The sequence below is a fragment of the Fukomys damarensis genome, unplaced genomic scaffold (genome assembly GCF_012274545.1).
Source record: "Fukomys damarensis isolate Sample0158 unplaced genomic scaffold, DMR_v1.0_HiC HiC_scaffold_12, whole genome shotgun sequence".
Lineage (NCBI taxonomy): Eukaryota > Metazoa > Chordata > Mammalia > Rodentia > Bathyergidae > Fukomys > Fukomys damarensis.
Window position 1 is genome coordinate 44,469,351 of NW_022900924.1, and position 19,726 is coordinate 44,489,076.

At 48.6% G+C, this 19,726-nt stretch overlaps 1 protein-coding gene across 2 annotated transcripts in view; it reads left to right on the forward strand.

The window, feature by feature from the left end:
• Positions 1-3,422: 3,422 nt before the first annotated feature.
• The window catches only part of Xxylt1 (xyloside xylosyltransferase 1), a 127,755-nt gene continuing 111,451 nt past the window's right edge, over positions 3,423-19,726 (forward strand). The window contains exons 1-2 of one of the 2 annotated variants that reach the window (XM_019207499.1): positions 3,423-3,501; positions 17,421-17,568. In XM_019207499.1, the coding sequence (XP_019063044.1) occupies positions 17,478-17,568 (91 nt within the window). In that variant the 5' untranslated portion in view covers positions 3,423-3,501; positions 17,421-17,477. Of the gene's footprint in view, positions 3,502-11,647; positions 11,701-17,420; positions 17,569-19,726 lie in introns of those variants that run through there. The other variant, XM_010624552.2, reaches the window with a different exon arrangement.

The window sequence follows — 19,726 nt, forward strand, 5'->3', positions numbered from 1 at the left end:
CCCCTCTCCTTCTTTTGGTAGTGGTTTGGGAGTCGAACTCAGGGCCTTGCACATGATAGGGAAGTGTCCTAATGCTGAGCTACATCTCCAGTCCCTGTCATGCTTTTTTTTTTTTTATAAACTTTTCTGTGTTTTAGGTTTGTTTGTTTTTTGCAGTACAAGTAATGCCACAGAGAATGTCTGTGTGTGATTTTTTTTTACTTTTGAATTGTTCCTAGAAGCCCTTCACAGCCCCATATGGTCCTGAACTCACAGATCAGGACTCACATGGGAAAATGCAGGCCTGTGCAGTTCTCTTCAGCCTGCTCTCTTAAATCGTTGCAGAGGGTTTTGCCTGCTAATCTACTTCCATTCACAGCCCTGCACTCTGTCCTCTTATGTAGCGCTTTGTTTTTTATGCATTAAAAATTTAAATTGTGAAAAAAATCCAAATAGCAAAATTCAGTAAAAGAGTATAAGACACCTCTGTTATAGGTAGGTCAATAGGTGCTCACATTTTGCTTTGTATTTGCTTCAGATTCTTTGCTTAAAGAAATACTATAGATAAATCCCACCCCACCTCTCCTTGCCTCCCCAAGCTGTTCACTGTCCCACAGGAGAAGTTGGTGGCTTTTGTGAAATGTACTTGTTTTATACTTTCACTTTTACCTCATGCATCTGTGTGCAAAAAACGTACATGTCCATTCTTGCTTTGTGTGCTTTAGGCAGTTGTGTAAATGCTCTTGTGTTATACGCCCCTTTGACATTCCTGTCACTCCACGGGACGGTCTGAGATTTATCCCTGCTGATGCGTGCACGTCTTGTGGGGTCATTTAACTGCTGAGCTGTGTTCATTTCGGGCAGACGCCGATTTACCCGCTTTCCCCCTGAGACATAGAGGGAAGTTCTGTTTCCTGTCCCCCAGACATTGCTGGGGTGAACACCCAAGCACACACCTGCATACGCAGATTGCCAGATCAGCCGTGCATTGCACGCCTGGAGGGTGGAAGCTGCCTGGGCTGTAGGATCCCAGCATTGCGGGAACCAGTGAGCTGCCCTGGTACCACAGCCCCTCCCACGCTGCCCTCACAGATGTCCTTCCCTGATGGGGTCCTGCTGTCTTTAGACTGGATGCAGGTGCCACAGGGCAGCTGTGGGAACAGCTAGGAGGGAGGTTTTGAGGGCAGACCTGCCGCCCCTTCCTGCTGCTCCGGGCTGTCTGTAGAGACCTGGGCCAGACTCCCCCAGAGTTTACAGAGCCTCTGGGGCAGGCCAGTGAGGAGGGCACCTGGTTGAGTGCCGGCTGAGGAGAAGGCGGGCTGGCTCAGGGCTGACTCTCCCCACCCCGCAGGACTCAGATGCAACCTGCACTGCAGGGCCCCTTTCCCTGTCTGAACCGCAAGGGATGAGTCAGTGGCTCTGTGACCTTTTCTCAGATCAGACATTGCTCAGATCACCTGCTTAAATTTTGCAGTCAGTCTGTGGTCTCTACCTCCTGGCCACAAGGTGCTAGGCTGGTCTCGGAGGCCAGCAGGAGGGGCTGGGAACCTGTCTTGGGGACTACAGGGCCCTGTGCTCCTCTTGACCTCCCTGTTCCCTCCGAGGCACAAAGCTGCTGTCCTTTCCTATAGCGGAGGCACTGTCCTCAGTCAGACGCCAGGGCTGACGGCTAATTAATGCTGATAGAAGATGGGGGGCACAGCTGGTCCTCAGTAAAGCCAGAGTTCAGGAGCGCCCTGCCCTGTCCCTCCACCCAGGGTTGCTGCTGTCTGAAACCACATTCAGCCGGTGTTTACTGTTTTCTGGGAATAGCAGCAGCAGCAGAAGAGACAGGGCCAGTGAAAGTCCCTGCCGCGTCGCACTTACTTTCTGCAGGAAGAGGTTTAAGGAGCTGTTTCCTTTTTGAAAGCTGTCTCTGCTGCTGCCCGGGAGGAGTGAAGTAGGGGCTCAAAAGGGTTAGGTTTCATTCCGTGAAAAGCGGATGAATAAGTTATACAGTCTGCTAGCAGGGGGACGCATGAGACAAGAGTTCGGCAGGAGAACGGCCGGTTGCCAGGGTCAGTTGGATGGGAAGTGGCACGCAGCGCAGGGTGAAGGAGCTGCTCAGGTGGCAGGCGTGAGGTGTGGTGCCGGTGGGTTTGGGCATCGTGGGCAGCGGTGCCAGGGGCAAGTGCTCAGCTAACCTCAGAGGGAAGCTGATTTAGTGAGAAGAGGAGAGCCACAGAAGAAGGACAGCATGAAGGGGACGGCCCTTACAGGTCATCTTCGTGGCCCGGGCGCAGGGGATGGTGGCTTGAGTAGGTAGAAGACGGAGAGGTGGTGAGCAGCCTGCCTTCTGGACCCGCCAGGACAAGGGATGTTTTGGGTGGGGTGATGAGTTTGTCTACGCTGGCGTTTGTGCAAACACGGGCTTGAGATGTGTGGCAGCGGGTGGCCGTAGAGAGCATGTTTGCCTCGGGGGAGCGCACGCCATACCTGCCGGCGGGAAGACGTGCGAGCCGACACCGTGAGGCCTGGCTCAGTCTGGGCTACAGCTGTCCATTAAGGTGCCCGAGACAGGTGTCCTCACCAGTCCAGCCCCGGCTGTCTCTGCACGCAGGGCGCGGGTGTACTGGGGAGCTCACGTGTCTGTGGCGACACCCGACATACTTTGTTTCATATGTTTAAGTGTGCCCATCTCCTGCTGCATGCCTGTGGAAGCCACGGGCCTGTGGGGCGCTGCTGAGAGAGGGGGCGCACCCCGGACACTGCCCAGCACGTGCGCCCTCTGAGGGCAGAGGGAGGGTTCGAGAAGGGGCGTGAGGTACGCAGTCAGGTGGTCCCGGGCTGACGTCAGCTGTGTGACCTCGGGGAGTGTGGGGAAGGCAGGGAACTCAGTCACTGGAACACAGCGGCTGCCCAGGCTGTGCCTGGCATTTTAAACACGTCGCACCTGCAAAAGGAAATGATGGACCACAAGCAGTGTCTCCCAAGTCAGGTCATTTAAATGCTTCCTCTGAGCTTTTTGCCAATGTCCTAGACCCAGCTGCAGTGTTATTACCCACTTAGTATGTCTTTTAAACTGGCTTGCCTCTTTCTTTTCCCTTCTCTTTAGCCTCTCCGTAGGTAATGTCTGAAATCAAAGCTTCCAAAATGTTTTCACAAATTTTTTTTAGTGTTTTACCCATCAAAATAAATCTGTAAGAATTAAAAGGTTTGAGCTGTTCGCTCTGATTGGGGCTCAGTGGGGTGCTCTGGGGGCCCGATCCGCTACATGGATCCCCAGCCCTGCGAGCAGCCAAGGAGATGGGGGCCTGGGGTGACTGAGGTGAGCCCAGGTTTTAGGCAGCCAGGCTTGTACGGGAGGCTGGGCCAGAGAGAGGGCGGGACCCTGGGTGAGGCCACTGGCCTCTGTTTGGCTGTGACGTATAGAACTGCCTTGTTCTTTGGAGGTCACAGGTCTTTGAGGGATGTGGGGATGAAGAGCCTGCAGGCCCTCACCTCCCGGGTTGCTGAGCAGTGGATCCAGCAGCTCGGCCACAGGTTTCTTTTTTTTTTCTTTTTATTGAGTTTATTGGTACAATCTAGGTATACAATACAGTCACATTCATTATTGGAATCCTGTACCTTTACATGATAGGTTTTGATTCTCATTTTTTCCCCTTGTCCCTGCCCTCCCTTCACCCCCTCCTCCCCTCCCCATTTACAAACACTTTATTTCCATTTTTTCAGTTTCTCATATTTTTTTCCTCTCCCTTATTACCTTTCCCCCACCCTTCCCACTTTCCCTACACCTTTAGCCCTTTACTTCCTATTTCACATTATTAATTATCTTATTAGGATCCTGGGTACTATTACAGTTTTTCACACCAAAGAAACTATTCGGTATTTCAGTTAAAGAAATCGCTGTATGAACATTAAAAATAGGGAATCCTAAAATTAAACTAAAAAGGAAAGTGAAAGAGAAAAGGCAATGATGTAAGATTAAAATAATCCTTAATTCTGAAGATGAAAATGGTCCCTGCCTGAACATATTTATATTGCTTCTTGCTCTTGTAGTCTTATCGTATTCTTTTTTTTTCATTTAGAGAATACTTTATTAGTTTCTTTAATCAAACCCACGTAGATATGACCTTACGTATTTAATACAGTGTGTTACCCTGTACAAATGGAAAAAAAAATAAAATTAAAATTAAAATTAAAATTAAAAAATTAACATTTCTAGACCAATATGGCTGTCAATTTCTGTGCAATGCCAACTCAACACTGTAAATTGGGCTAACTTTTTCCAAAGTTGACAGCACAGTTAGTTTCCAAAAATTCAAATTTTATATGTATATATATTTATATTTTATAAAAAGACCAATAATAGCAGTATGTTATACATCAATAGCAGCAACAGCCTTTCCAGGTTCTCCAGTCATCTGAACAAAATTATAGACATTCAGCACATTCCATTGAAAAAACAAAAACAAAAAAACAAAGAAAAGAATAATATCCAGAAAACAGCAAAGTTCTGTTGCTGTTGTGGTACCTGGCACCTTTTTTTTTTTTTTTTTTTAGCATCTTAATCATTAAAAATAGCTCGGATAAAGCACGGTCACTACTACGTATCATAAAGCAGGTACAAGATATTTTACATTCACAGAGGTATGATATAGTACCATCCTACATCAATAATAGAATCAGTTTTGGTTTGAAATTTGCTTTGTCTGCAAATAAGATTGCAACCCCTGCTTTTTTCTGTGCTCCTGTCACATGGAGAATTGTTTTCCATCCTTTCACTTTCAGTCTATGGGCTTCTTTTTGCACTGGGTGTATTTCTTGTATACAACATATTGTTGGATTTTGCTTCTCATTCCATTCTGCCAGTGTATTTCTCTTGATTGGTGAGTTGAGGCCATTGACGTTGATGGTTATAACTGATATGTACTGATTTATTATTGTCATGTTATTGGCCTTTTGTTGACTCTTTTTACTTTTTCACCTTCTCCTTTTAAGTTTTTGCCTTGCCTATTTGATTTGCTCTGTTGGGCCTCATGGTGTTATTGCCTTCATTGTCTTTTTCTTTTTTTTTTTTTTTGTTTTTTTGAGACAGGGTCTCACTATGTAGTTGAGAATGACCTGGAACTCACTGTATAGCCCAGGCTGGTTTTGAACTCACAGGGATCTTCCTGCCTCAGCCTCCTGAGTGCTGGGATTACAGGCATGCACCACCACGCCCGGCTTTCATTGTCTTTTTCTAGGATCTTGTTTAGAATTGCTTGTAGTGCTGGTTTGGTAGTCATGTAGTTTCTCAGGTGTTCTTTGTCATGGAAGTATCTTATTTCCCCATCCATTTTTAAAGAGAGTTTTGCAGGATACATCAGTCTAGGTTGGAGGTTGTTCTCGTTTAGTCCTTGAAATATCTTACTCCAGGCTCTCCTTGCCCCAAGGTTTGTGTTGAAAAGTCTGTGATTCTGATGGGCTTTCCTTTGCATGTGATTTGTTTCTTTTCTTTTACTGCTTGTAGTGTTTTGTTCTTCTGTTGGATTTCTGGGATCTTGATTATTATATGTCTAGGTGTAGATTTTTTTTGATTGTGGCTAGTTGGGGTCCTATATGCCTCACTTATCTGAATGTTAAATTCTTCCCCTCTGTTTGGGAAGTTTTCTGTCATTAATTCTGTGAATAGCTTTTTAAAGTCATTTGTATTTTCTCCTGCTACTTCATGGATTCCTATCAGTCTTATGTTATTCTTCTTTGCATCATCTAGGAGTTGTAGGATTGATTTCTCATGATCCCCTACTGTTTTTAAGAGACCTCTCTTTTCCCAGTCACTGACTGCAATCTTATCTTCTATATCTGAGAGTCTGTCTTCACATTCTTTTATTCTGTTGCCTACACTTTCGATGGAGTGTTTAATCTCCTGGATATCTGTTTGAATCTGTTTTATGGATTCCATTTCTTTCCTATGTTGGGCGTTTATTTTTTCCATTTCTTTCTTATGCTGGGCCTTCATGGCTTCTATCGTGGTCCTGAGCTCATCTATTTTTTTGTCAGTTTCTGCTCTAGAGTCTTGAATCACCACTTTCATTTTGATCACCATCTCTATGGTTATCTGGGAAATTATTTCTGTTTTGAATTTTTCTAGAGCCTGATTGATCTCTTTTGTTACTTCCCGTGCTTTGAGTTCAAGGTGTCCTGGTGGTTTACTATTGGCCTTTCCATCCTCATTTGCCCTACTGTTTGCCATTGGTGAACTGGAAGTCTGTCTTTGTGTCTTGCTTAAATGTTTTCTCATTTTTATTTTTGTTGTCAGGCTGTCCTTGGTTTAATCTCTGGTTATCACCCAAATCTTCCTGATATAGTTGCGCCCTAGCTCCTGGGTCTCTAACGACCCACAGACATTCTCATCTTCATAACATCAGAGAAAACAGCTCCTCAAATCAACCACAATCCTTTATCCCAACTGATACCATCAGCAACGCATTATGATCAAGCACAACTTGGACACTGACCACCTGTGGTAGTCACTAGTCTATCACCCTTAAACCATTTGAATTAAATTGAAATCAAGAAGCTGTCCCGAACATGTCTGCAGTGAACAAACTTTTCATTATAATATATTTACCATTTAATGGCTCAGACAGAGCTAGGACACAAGACCCCTGCTCTCAGTTAGCTGATGGCTGAACCCCATGACGCAGACTGACCTCAGGCTGCAAGGCCCAGATTGAGTTCCCCAACCTTCTGAACAGTTGAACTCCACATCGTTCTACTACAGGTTTCCCACGCCCTTTCTTTAAAGATGTTCCAAGTTGGGAACTCAGAAAAATACCCTTTATGACAACCTCTGCCTCTGCAGAGTGGGTCCAAAGACTGGCACAAGCAGGAGATCTGAGAATACGTGGGGGGGAGGGGAGTTATGGGGGTCCAGGGGTGCCCTCGCAGCTACCTTCTTGGTGCTGGAGTGATGGCCTCTGCCACAGGTTTCTACATCAGGCCATTAAGTGCACCTCTGCCCCTGGCTTGCCTGTGTGGACTCCCTGCTAGCACATGTCTTTTCTCATCCTCTTTGTGGAGGTGGGGTGGGAAGCATTATTGTGAAGAAAAGTGGTTTCCATTATCAGGGAAATTTAGTACTTAATGACAAAAAGCAAAACCTCATGATTTATAGAAGGGGATGGAAGGGATACTTGTACTCATTATGCAAGTATTATTTGTTTAAAAACAAATTCATTAATAAAAGTATTCTTTCAAAGTGCTGAAAAAGATAGGGAATGGCTCTGGGCATGTGCGTCGGGAGGTAGGAACAGAGCAGCAGGTGTGGAGAGGCGAGCTGACACTGATGGTGGCCTCCTGGCCCTGGCCCGGCCGGGGACCCAGCGACACCTGGCCAGGTGGCCATCAGAAGTGAGATGGGCTGTGTGAAAGAAATTACAGATGTTGCCTGTGGGATCCTCAGCTGTGTGAGGAATATCTGGTATGGCATGTGACACGTTCTTGCTGTCCCTGTTAGCTGGCCACGAGCATATGCTGTGTCCAGGAGCGAACGCAGGATGCCCTGTTTCCCTTAGAGTCACTTATGGTCGTTCATAACTAGCCTGAGGCTCACTCCCTCTGTCCCCAGGCTCTTCTGCTGCTTTTCTCTGACCCCACATCCTCTAGTGTCACGGCTCCATCAGGCGCTGTGCTGTTGTCCCTGGAGGTCAGCCTGAGGTGCACCTGGCAGCCTGGTGACCCATGGTTGGCAGGGCAGCACGCCTGTGCGTCAGGCCAACCTTGTTCTCCTAGGCATCTTGCTGTGATCTGCTTGCCAGACACCCCTTACCCTTGGGGTGAGGAGGTTGGAGGTAAGAATGGGTGGGGTGGGGCCTGGAATCCAGTCCCCTAGCATGAGGTCTCTGTCCTACTGTCTAGAGGGTCTCGTCTTCCTCGGGACTGGTGCTGATTGGTCTGATAGAGGCCCTGAGTCTACAGAATGGAGGGTCGGAGAGAGGGAAGGGGTTTATCTGAGCCATTCAGTCCCTCACTACAGGCAAGAACGTAAGACACAGTGAAGAATGGCGGGGTGCACAGGGGAACCGTGTCACCCTCTGCACCTCCCCTCCATCAGGGCAGACCAGCCTTGCTTGCCTCCGTCTCGTTAGGATGGCTCAACTTGAGCCTCTTTTTCTTTCTTGCTTTGTGGTACTGGGCATTGAACACAGGGCCTTGCTCATGCCAAGCAGGTGCTCTACCACTGAGCTACATCTGCAGCTGTTCTCCTCCCGCTTTTTTTTCATCTGTCTGTCTTTTTAAAATTTTTGAGTAAAGGTTTTGCGAAGTTGTACAGGCTGGTTTAAACTCGTGATCTTCCTGCCTCAGCCTCCTGAGTGGCTGAGATTATGGGCATAGGCCACCATGCCTTGCTTCCTTTTTTACTTGTAAAAACTTCACATCAAGAATAATAATAATAATAATAATAATAATTATTATTATTATTATTATTTGGTACCAGGGATTGAACTCGGGACCTTGTGCTTATGAGGCAGGCACTGGAACCACTGAGCTAAATCCACAGCCCAATTATTATTATTTTTTACCTTTTCAATTTAAAACTAACAAATTCAGAACTTTTTTTCATTTATCCTGAGAGATTATTGTTTTCAAAGTAAATTAGGGTTACAAGGAGGGGTCAGAATACAGCACTGCTAAGGGGCAGTGACTTTATGACCCTTTTAGGGATTAAAAAGAGAGATTGAGAGGCCTGTTCTACCCCTCTGGCAACCTAGTCATCAACCTATTTCTCTGTAGTTCTAAAAACTTCATTTAAGGAAACACCTTTGACATGATTGTGGGCATGCAACTTAATAAGGTATATTTATTCTGACACAGCTGGCAGGCTGGGTACATTTATTAGGCGACAGCTCCTGCTGACACCGTGAGACACTGTACCTGCATCTGCCAGACATTCTGCCCAAAGGAACAAAGGCGGAGGCCTGGGTTTAGAGTTGGTCCATAGCGGAGGAATCTCTCTCTGTTAGGGCAGGCCAGGGAGAGGAACCCTGGGGCAGGCAGGAGCTGCTGAGTTCCCATCTTCCCCAGAACAGTCCTGCAGGGCCTCGCCGTCCCTCCTCCCTGGATCTTTGGGTCTCCTTCCTACCTGCAGCAGGTGAGCCTTTGCCGTGCGTCCTCGGAGTGTGCCACTGTGCAGAGAGTCAGACATGCAGCTGTGAGGGAGACAGATGGTGCCTTATGGTGCCTGAGTCTGGAGAGGAGGAGCTGGGGAGAGGTGGACAGTAAATGATGTAACATTTAAGAATTTGACATGTCAGATGTTACTAAGCCTTATGGAGAAGCCGAGCCTGGTAAGGCACCAGCCAGAGCAGACAGTGTATGTGGGGTGTGTGGTATGCATGTGTGTTTTTGGTAGGGGGTGGTGGCCATTTTTTTGGTGGGGGAAGATCTTAGAAGGGGGTGACTTTCTGTGGATGACTGAGTAGCTGAGGATCCGGGCTTGGGAAGATTACAGAGAGCGTGCACTGAACTGAAGGGACAGCAGGTACAAAGGCCCTGAGGTGTATGTATAGTGTTTGGCACATTTGTGGGGTTGAAGGATACCAGTTTGTTAGCAGATTTTTCTTTCTCACATGGAAGTAAGCTCCCCCTCCCCAAAATTATTTTCCCTTCAACTCCTGTTGGAATTGGTTATGAAGACTACTCAGATGAGCAGCGTGTTTGTGCTGACCAACCTTTCAGGGTGGAGTAGGACCTCAGCAGCCTGCTCTGGGTCCCCCAGAACAAGCCATTCAGTCCTGCTTATTCCTCCATCTGTTCTGAGAGTGCAGTGTGGCCAGGAGGACAGTGGAGGACCTGCCTTTGCTCCTCTTCGGGAACACATCATTGCTGGCTACCAGGCAAGACCTGCCTGCTCCTCCATGTCCTTCCTGGCTGGGGAAGACCGAGAGCAGGGTTCTGGCATGGGGGAGATGCTGTGGGCCATTGTGGGGCAGGTGTCCCTACTTAGTGACTTTTTCTGACGTGCAACAGCCTCTTCAACTCCGGAGGGCTGATCTACCTATGGTTGGGGTTGCTTAGTAACTTTGCCAGCACCATCTGCAAATAGGTCCTTCCTGCTACACATGAGGGGTGTGGGAGGAGCCTTCTTTTGGGCCTGGGTGGCCCCAGCAGAGCTGGGACCAGGGTGCGGCTGAGCACAGCAGGGGAAGGCCCAGGCCTGCCTTCTGTCCACAGAGCATCAAGGAGCCTGGAGCTTTGATTACTGCTGGTGTGTCTTAACAGAGTGTCTTCTTTCCTCAGATCTACCATACGTTCTCTAAAAATGCAGTGACTTCCAGTAAAAACTTACTGCAGTGAAGGACACATTGCCATGAGTCCCCCTCGTTTCAAACATGGATCCCACCATTCTTGACACTTTTGGAAGCGGTTCTAGAAGTCCTCTTCAGTCGCACTGTTGGGTCTGCCTCGACGTCCTGAATTGATTCAAAATGTTCACCTTTCATGGTCATTTGGCTTTGGGGAAGCCAGAAGACACACAGTGCCAGCTCTGGTGACTAGGTGGATGAGGACACAGCCTGCCTTTCTGTCGGATGGTGCCGGGCAGCAGCATTTACTGGGTTTTTGATCACACTTTGTAAAGGTACACGTGAGAGAGGACTCCAGAACTGCTTCGGAAAGTGGCAAGAATGGTGAGATGAGAGTTTGATGCCAAGGGGAGTCATTTGAGGGACTTGCATGGCGGCGAGTCTTTTACTAGGTATCCTTGTGTGGATGAGTCATTCTTTTTGTTTTCCTGGTACTGGGGATCGAACTTGGGACTTTGTGCATGTGAGGCAGGCAGTGGCACCACTGAGCTAGATCCCCGGCCCTAGGCATTCTAACTGTAATGACGTCCACTGTCCTTTATTGAGTGCCTGCTACGTTGCTCATGAAAGCTCACGAGACAGTCACCAGTATTCTTTTTTTTTTCCTGTGGTGGAGTAAATTGAACCCAAGGCCTCGGTACACTAAGCAAGTGCTCCACCACTGAGCTGCATCCCCAGCCCTCTTTCCCATTTTGTGGATGAGCTATGGCACAGGAGTATTTCTGCCTGGGTTGCCTGGCATCTAGGTGTATCCTAGCAGTGAACTCAGGGCTGTGATTTTAGTAACGGGCCACTCTGCCTCTTAAACCTCTAGTGACCCCGATTCTACCACTGCTGCCTCCCAGTGGGCATTTCTGTTGCTGCTGGCAGCTTCCTGGTGGGGTCCAGATGTTGTCACAGAACCTTCCCATCACATCAAGCCAGGATCTTTTTGCTGTTCCGGCAGGAGGAGAAGGGCCTGATACTCAGCCAGGTGCACCAGGAAACTTGGATTTGGGTTGTTCTCCCTGGGCTTTGTGCTATCACCTTCCCTTCCTGCAGCCCTTCTGGGATGGTCTCCTGCCAGCCCAGCCTCCAGCCTCGGGGCACTGCCGCAGGTCTCGGGCTTTCCTGGGAACCTGGTATGGTCTTGTGCCCAGCACCCGCCCTGACTACTGCCCTCCTGGCCCCAGGCGCGTGGCCATGAGCCGAGTCCCAGTGGTAAATGGGCATTGCTCACCAAAGGGCTTGGCATTGCTTTAGGCCTCAGTGAATGTGCCCAGGAGCTGTGGCCTTGCTGGGCCGGGCTGGCAGAGGTGCCTTGTTTCGGCCTGGCACCAAACTCTGCCGTGGCTGGTCGCTCTGCCTGCAGCGTTGGAGGTGTCGAGAGTTGCTGTGCATGGTGGAATACGAGGTGAGCTTCCCCTGCCCTCTTCCTTCCTCCCTCATTTGAAAACTCCTTTCCAGTTGGGCCGTGTCTTTCTAAAGTCCTTATGTTACATGGTGCTGTCTCTATTACGTGCTTTCTTTTGGACAATAAAGTACTGTTTGAGACACCTTAGCCTAAAAGAAAATCCTAGCCATTACTGAGTTTAGATGCTTCTAAAACTCCCTTGACAGCACTAATTAAAAATAAAAGGAGGCAAAGAAATTGAATACAGATTTAGCCATTATTCCTGGTGGGTGGCTGCACTCAGAACTATGAGTGTGAAATGTTGTTATAAACAAACCTTTTAAAGATCACTAGTAAAAGGAAGAGCAGTAGGTGACTCCAGACACATGATTATAAGCTGACCACAAAAACCAGCTGCCTTGTTGAGATGAACACAGGTGATGCTGTGAAAGTGGGGGGACTGTTCCAATACCAGCACCCCCAGAGTGTGCCAGGGGCTGTGTCCCTCAAGGCGGGGGCCTGGTGACTCAGCCTGAGGTGGGGTGACAGAGGTGGTACTGTTGATGCACACGAAGGGTTTCAGGAAAACATTATTTTGTAGGCTGGGTGTGAGAAAAAGTGCTTTATAATTAATAGGACTCTTAAATTTTAAATATGTACATATTAACAAATTAGTAAATGTTGCACATAGTGATTTGACTTTTTGTCTGCATCAACCCCTAAAAAGCCCATGCTCCAGTTGGCACAAACCATTGCCTTGCATCCTGTCATTGGCCAGTTGCCTTCAGAGCAGGTGCCAGTCTGTCTTCCTCTCTTCCCAGTTTATATGGTCCTGAGGCTGGAGCTGCAGCTCCTGAGGCTGGGGGCTTGACAGGGAGAAGGGCACAGTACACAGGTGGGCTGTTTTCTCCCGATGTTGCCTGTTTTTCTCTTCAGTCTTGTTTTGTGCCCCAAGCCAGGCACCAGACCCCGGTCTGGGCCGGGGGCTCCACAGGGTACCAGATGGGTGCTGTTCCCAGGCAGGTCACAGTAGGCAACCCTGTTTTCATCTTTGGGAGGACTGGGCATTTTGGATTCATATTTGCAAGTGTCTGTGATTTGCTTCTTGCTGCACGAGTGTTTTCCATGGAATACAATTCATTGATCTTTGAGAGGATTTATTACATGAAATATTCACGGGCACAGGCTTCACAGTGCAGCTCTTGGAACAAATATATTGAGTACAGTTTGTCCTCAGAAATCTATTAATGCTGATGGGTTGCAATTGTTGCCTGTGAAGCTTTGGGGTGATCTGGGGCCAGGGGGAACAGGCTGGCTGCTTCCACCTCTTTACCTCCCTGGCTTGGCTGTGGCTACAGCAGGCCCTCCCCTGTGTGTGAGTGGGCACACGCATATTCTTTCTCTCCCTTTTTGATGAGCACAAAGGCTCCACTTCTATAAGAGCCTCTTTTCAGCTTCCAGTTTCTTGTTTCATTCCAGCTCCCAGTGAGGGCCAGGGGGGTGTAATGACATTCCTGGAAAAAGACTGACTCATGAGTGATGGCTGCTCTGGGAGGAGAGGGGAAGATGTTCAGGTTTAGGAACAAGAGCAGCTTGCCAACCCTGAGATAGCCCTAATGGCCGCTGTAGGAGTTTGTATTGCTATTCATGTTTTACCCAGGAAGAGATGGAAGCTCAGATAGGCTCAGTGATTTGCCCAAAGGGCAGTTTCTTCAGTCCAGCTAACCTGTGTTGATGGGCTGGCATGGAGCCCTGCCTCTGGCCTCAGGAATACCCCATCTTGGAGATATGGAGACAGACCCGGGGGAGGGAGGAGTCCAATAGAATCAGTGGACTCCCATGTGGAATGGGGAACAGGAAGAGTCTGGTGAATATGGAGGGTATGGGAGGGCTGAATGGGAAGGTGGAAGAGTGCATAGGAGTTCACCAGGCAGATGGGGGCTGGGAAAGGGAGTCGAGAGGTGGGAAGAGCAAGGACAAAAGACACAGAGGGGAGGCTGGTAGGGCAGGGATTGGGGATGCCGGGTTCATTTCTGTCCAGTCCCCAGGGGAGGGGATGCAGAGCCACTACTGCAGATGACCCTAAACCTTGCTGAGGAATTTGGGCTGTAACCAAGGGCACTGAGGAGCCACTGGATATTTTGAAGCCAAGGAGAGAGATGGAAATTGTTTATTTGGCAAATGACTATAGAGGTACAGCAAGAGGTGTTGTGAAAGATGAGGTAAACCTGCCAGGGACGTCACAGGGGTAAGAGACAGCCAAGAGAGGGGTGCAGGAGGTGAGAGACATCATTTGATATTTGTGTTGGGAAATAGACTGGACTCCTTATCTCAGGCTGAGAGGCCACAAAAAAGAAAAGGCCAAAGTCAAAGAAAAAAACAGCCAGAAAAGGGATGAAGGAAAACAGTGTCTTAGAAATGTCAAGAAACTTTCAAAAGGCTTTTTTAAAGAGTTAACATAAAACAAGTTTTAGTGAATGATGAGAACCAACACAGGATACAAGTTTTTCTAAGTTTAATAGTGTTCTGGAACTTGAAGAAGAACTAAGGACAAAAGCAAATGTGAACTAAGAGAACTATAGATTAAAGAGAAATATATGAGAAATAAGACATATAGGAAATAGGAAATATAAGAGAAATATAAATCAAAAGCAGAACTGAAAGTGGAGAGAAACAGTTTATGGCCATTGCAAGTTTGGAATATGATGACTGAAGGCTCTGAAAGTGTAGGTGACATTAGTAGCCTGGTGGAATCAAGGGCAAAGTTGAAGGTAAACCATAGAATGGAGCCCACCTGTTTGAGAACTTCTCAGGCATTGTCCACACTTGTCCTTTCTCCTGTTGGCAGGGCCACCATCTAAATATAAAAAACAAGTTACATAATCCAGAGGTATAATGGCATGGGCTAAATATTCCCATTCCAAAAGGAAGAAATGGGGATATAGAAAAGAACTGAACCAAAGCAAGACCACAATCCAGTGGGACAAACCTGTTCATGTCCAGCATCCATGGCATGGGGTGGTGAGATGTGCGTTCCAAAGGGCTTGGGTGACCCCACCCTGTGGCCTTGCTGGTTGCAGTCTGTGGCCTCTCTATTGGGCTGCTCTGCTTGCTGTCAGTAGCTTTCCTTGGCAGATGGTCCTGGCACCTCTGACTTCTTGGGTCTCCACTGCACCTTTGCCTTCATTTCCACAACTTCACACAATGCTTTCTCAAGGATTCCTTGCCTGGCCTTCTAGGCCTTTCTTTGAAATCTGGCTGGATGCCTTCCTGATCCCACAACTCTTGTATTGTGCATGGCAATAAAATCAGTATCACACTGATGATGCCAAGGTTTGTCACCACCACCAGCCTCTGAGTGTCCAGATGGATGAGCAAAGTAAAACAAATCTAGGCAAACATTCCCCAAGGCAATCCTTACTGACCAGGGGTCCAGGGGGTGGCTGTCTTCTCAGATAAAAGGTTTATCCTTTGCACTCTTGACCATGATTGGGGTCCTGCTGATTTCTGAGATGTCCTCAAAGCATTTTTGCCTTGTCCCTGTATAAACTACTTAGTTTCTTTTTAATGGTGCTAATCTCTTCATCAGGCCCTACCTTCAAAGGCCCTACCTTTTCAACTTATTCCTTTTGGGCCCAAATTTAAGTCTTTCCGAGTTTTCTGCTGTCCTTTTTGCCCCAGATTCTCACTATAAATCTGGATAAAAGCAGCCACCAGTACCCATACCACAGCCTGAAGTTTGAAATTCAAGCTTGAGACTTCCTTCACCAAATGGATTAGCCTATTGCCCATAATCTCAGTCTCCTGCAAAATCTCAGGAATGGGTAAACTGCAGACAGATTGTTTTTGACAGAATGTAACACACATGGCCTCTAGTCTAACTGTCCATGAGGTCTTTGTTCCAAATTGAAACCTCCTGAGCCTGGCCTTTACTGTCTACATTCCTGTCAGCATTTTGGTCTTCTGAGCTCTGACCAGAATCACCCACACCATTCTAAGGCTTTTCTAGCTGGCATCTCCAAATCTTTCCAGACTCTTTCTGCAAACTAGTTCCAAACCACATGGTCAGGTACAGCCACAGCAGTGACCCCACTCCCAGTACCAATTTTCTGTATAAGTTAGGTTCTTGTTGCTGGAACACAATTTCCACAATTTAAGGATGAGAGGTTTAGTTTAGCTCAGGGCTTCAGGGAATTCAGTCCATTGGTTGGCAGGCTCCAAAGGAGGAGCAGCACGGTGGAGCAAAGCTGCTGAGTTCGTGGCAGCTGGGAAGCAGAGCATTGGAACAGTGCCAGAGGAAAGGGTGAGGACCATGTATAGACCCCAAGGTCATGCCTCCATGACCCATTCAGACACACCCAGAAGTGCTCTCTCCCACTTCTAGGTGGATCCCAAAGCCAATTAAGTTGACAGTCCATTTTAGCCATCACACATGGCTTCATGTTTTGCTTCTGGCATCTGTTCAGTTGGGTTCTTGGGCTTGGCATTGATGTAGTGATAGTGGAGCAGTCAGGTGGCATTTGCTAGGCTTTTCCTGTCCCATCTGCTACTGGGGAAGTGGGTGGTGGAAGGAAACCACTAGCAGGTCTCCAAGGAGGAAAGAGGAGGGAGGAGAAATACTCAGGCTTCTGGTTCAAGTATCTGTTCTGTGTAGTGGAGCAATCTGGGTGCTGTGGGGAGAGTGGAGCCACAGAGAAAACCTATAAGAGATGTAAGCAGAGTGTAGGATCAAGTGGTGTCATCTGAGGCTGCAGCTAGTATGGGATGGACTTCTGATCTTTTGGAATACTGTCTTGACAGGAAAACCAACCCAAGGTCCTATCAGTACTTCCATCTTAGAAATTGCAAATATTCCCCTCCTTTGCTGGTCACTGTTGAGTAGAGTTGTTTATATTGGAAGGGACATAGGACCAGAAATCCAGGACCAATGTCAAGTCCTGACTGTGTCCTTATTAGCTGTGTGACTTTGGCAGCAGGGTCATTCTGGGCATCTCCTTTCCTACCTGGAAGTTGGAGGCTGGACCAGTGTGTTTGCCTCCCGGGAGCTGAGGTTGTCATGGGGATCAGAGTGCATATGTGACAGCATCTCAGATCTGCAAAGCTTGTGGTTCCACTGGACTCTGAGTGCTTTGAGGAAGGGGGTAGCTGGTTATTCCTTGTACCTCTCACAGCACCTTAGAGTGTCTAAGCGAATACTTCAGGAGTGTGGATTGAGTTAGTGATGAGTTTCCCTCAGCGTTTAACATTTCCTGGTGGCCAGATCCTCTCATTGTTCATACTCCCGGACAAGAAAGATGGAGCTGGGGCATCTGATGGGCCCATGGCACACATGCAGTGGCCTCTAGGAGGTGACAGTGCCCAGAGTAGCATTAGCAAGTCATGCCAAGAATCCTGAGTTCCAGGAGCTGGTGCTTTGGTGTGGCTTTCTGTCCCTGGACACACAGCTTCCTTCAGGGTAGCTTAGCTTGAGGTTCAAAAGCAGAAAGCTCTTCTCCCCATTCTCCCTCTCACTTCACTTCCCCTGCTACCCCCAACGTCCCTGTCCCCAAACCAGCTTTTGACCCTGCTTTCCTTACTCTCATTTGCCCCCCACCCACCCTTAGCTCCTGCTCGAAGACCCTGGAGAGGCCCTCTCTGTTTCTGCCTCCTGGGTGCAGGTGTGTTTGGGTTGTCTACAGTGTCTACAGCCCGAGGTGAGGTCTGATTGGCTGACTTCTGGGGTTTTCCTGCTCCCACTACAGGTAATCTTCCACGATGTGGCTGTGCTGACGGACAAGCTCTTCCCTGTCGTGGAGGCCATGCAGAAGCACTTCAGTGCTGGCTCAGGGACCTACTACAGCGACTCCATCTTCTTCCTCTCTGTCGCCATGCATCAGATCATGCCCAAAGGTAATATGGGTGCTGGGAGTAGAAGCCCCAGGTATCTGACTCTGTGTACATTTCCCTGCTCAGGCACAGCCAGTTCCTGGCCCCAGAGGAGGAGCTCCATTGAGATGTGAGACAGAGGGCAAGGAGCCAGCCCATGGGCCACAAGGCTCCCTGTGCTAAGATTCACAGGCAGGCCCTGGGTTGTATAGCTCCAGGCATAAGGACATGGCATAAATTGTGGACTATGGTGTCCCTGGGTGTAGGGGGCCAGGGCTACAGCTCTGCCCCTGGCCCTTGCACACAGCACCTCCTCCTGTCCCTACTTTCCCAGGATGTAGTTTGCTCATCTGTAAAATGACAGAGCTACCGTCCAAAGATGTTCTGTCTTGTTTGAATCTGTACCTGTCTGATTTTAAAAGCTCACATCTAGACGTAAGAAGCACAGATTATAGACCTGGCAGAACTTGTTTTGAAACTCTAATGTGTATTAAAAGGATCTATTGGCTTCTGTCCCCTTAGGAAAGGAGAGGTGCAGTTGTCCGGTCTGTTGATGGGTGCAGCTTGTGGCAGGTTGCTTACAGTAGCAGTTGTCTTTAACTGGAATCCCTCTAGGGGTCACCTTTGCGTGCTGGATTCTCCTCCCAGTGGTCTTGATTGGTTCTGTTCCCCAGCCATCACTCAGCGTCTGGTCATGGTGGATCACGACCTAAGGCCTGAGGGGTGAGGAATGTGTGCGGAGGCCTCAGGGCAGCAGTTATCAGGACTCTGCCTAGTTGATTTTCTTCTGGCTTACAGACCTGGCAGGCCTGGGTAGCCCAGAGAACAGCCAGGCCATTTGGTTTAGGCCTGCTGCTCTCGCCCAGCAGACCAGAAGTAAAAGAGGAGTCAGGAGGAAGTGTCCACTAGACACTCAGGAGTTGAACCTCCTGTCTCTTGGCAGGTATCATATCACCCAGAGAAGCAAACCTGTCTATAGTAGCTGGGACTGTCCCCACCCCTAAATGTTCTCTTGTTGCAAGGCAGGGACTCCAGGGCTCCAGTGAGCAGGGTCTGAAGGACAGAGGAGACAGGCTTGCCAGGAGTGCACAAGGAGAAGAGGTAGTGTTCATGATGCTTTACAGAAGTCCAGGTGTAACTCTGTCAGCTCAGCATATCCACCCCAGTCCTGAGTGGTGACAGGTTGGGTCCCCTGCCCAGAGTTCTATGACCATTTAGGTGGCAGAGCTGGGATTTGCTCCAGGTCTGCCTGGCTTTAGATATCGCCTCTCAAATGGCAGCTCCTTTTGTCCCATTGGGTGGCTCACATGGGCCTCTCTGAGTAGGCCCAGTGCAGGTACAATGGGCAACTCAGACTTGAGAAGGGTGGGTCCCTGTTCTCCTAGACCCTAGGGGGAAGGCAAATGTAGGCATTGGTTCCAGCTCTGCTACCAGCTGTGCATGTGGCTTGGGCTTCAGTTTCCCTACCTGCAGAGTGAGGGGCTGCACCAGTGAGCTTTTTTGGTCTGTGTTCTGAGGATCCAGGGTACACCCCTAGGGTTTGCCCAGTTCTGAGGAGACAGGGGAAGACGCATCTATCCACACCCCCTCTCCCATGTGCTCACCCTATACCTAACTGTCCATTGTGCTCAGGCTTTGGTGTAGGATTTCATGGTCAAAGAGTTCCATGGCTCGACAAGCTGGGCCCTAAGGGCCTGGCCAGTGCTGCTTTCTTGCATACTGAACAGGCCTGTGACCAAAGGGCAGCAGGGGTCTGGAGGAAGCATACTGCCCTTCTCCTTACCTCCCTCCCCCTGTTAGTTGTAGGTCCCTTTCCACGGGGTGCTGAGTCACCCAGGTTGTGCCCCAGAGGGCCCAGTGGGAGGTAGAAGACAACTCCCTAGTTTGCAGGAAGACAAACACCACCCACCACCACCCCACTATGGGGAGGACCAGGCCATGAATGGTGAAGGACAGGTGACAAGCCAGGGAAATGCCCAGCTGCCCTAGCCAGTAAGAAGTGTTATCAAGGAAGGCCACCCTGCCCTCCTGGTCTTGTCCTGCCAGGAGGCCAGGATTTGCTTGGGGCCATGTCTGCAGAGAGGAGCTCTGCTATGGACAGGCTGAGTTTTCTGGGCCTTGCAGGTAGCATGACAGATAGAAGGAATTTTAGCCCAAATACCCAGTCTTTTCTTGGGTCCTT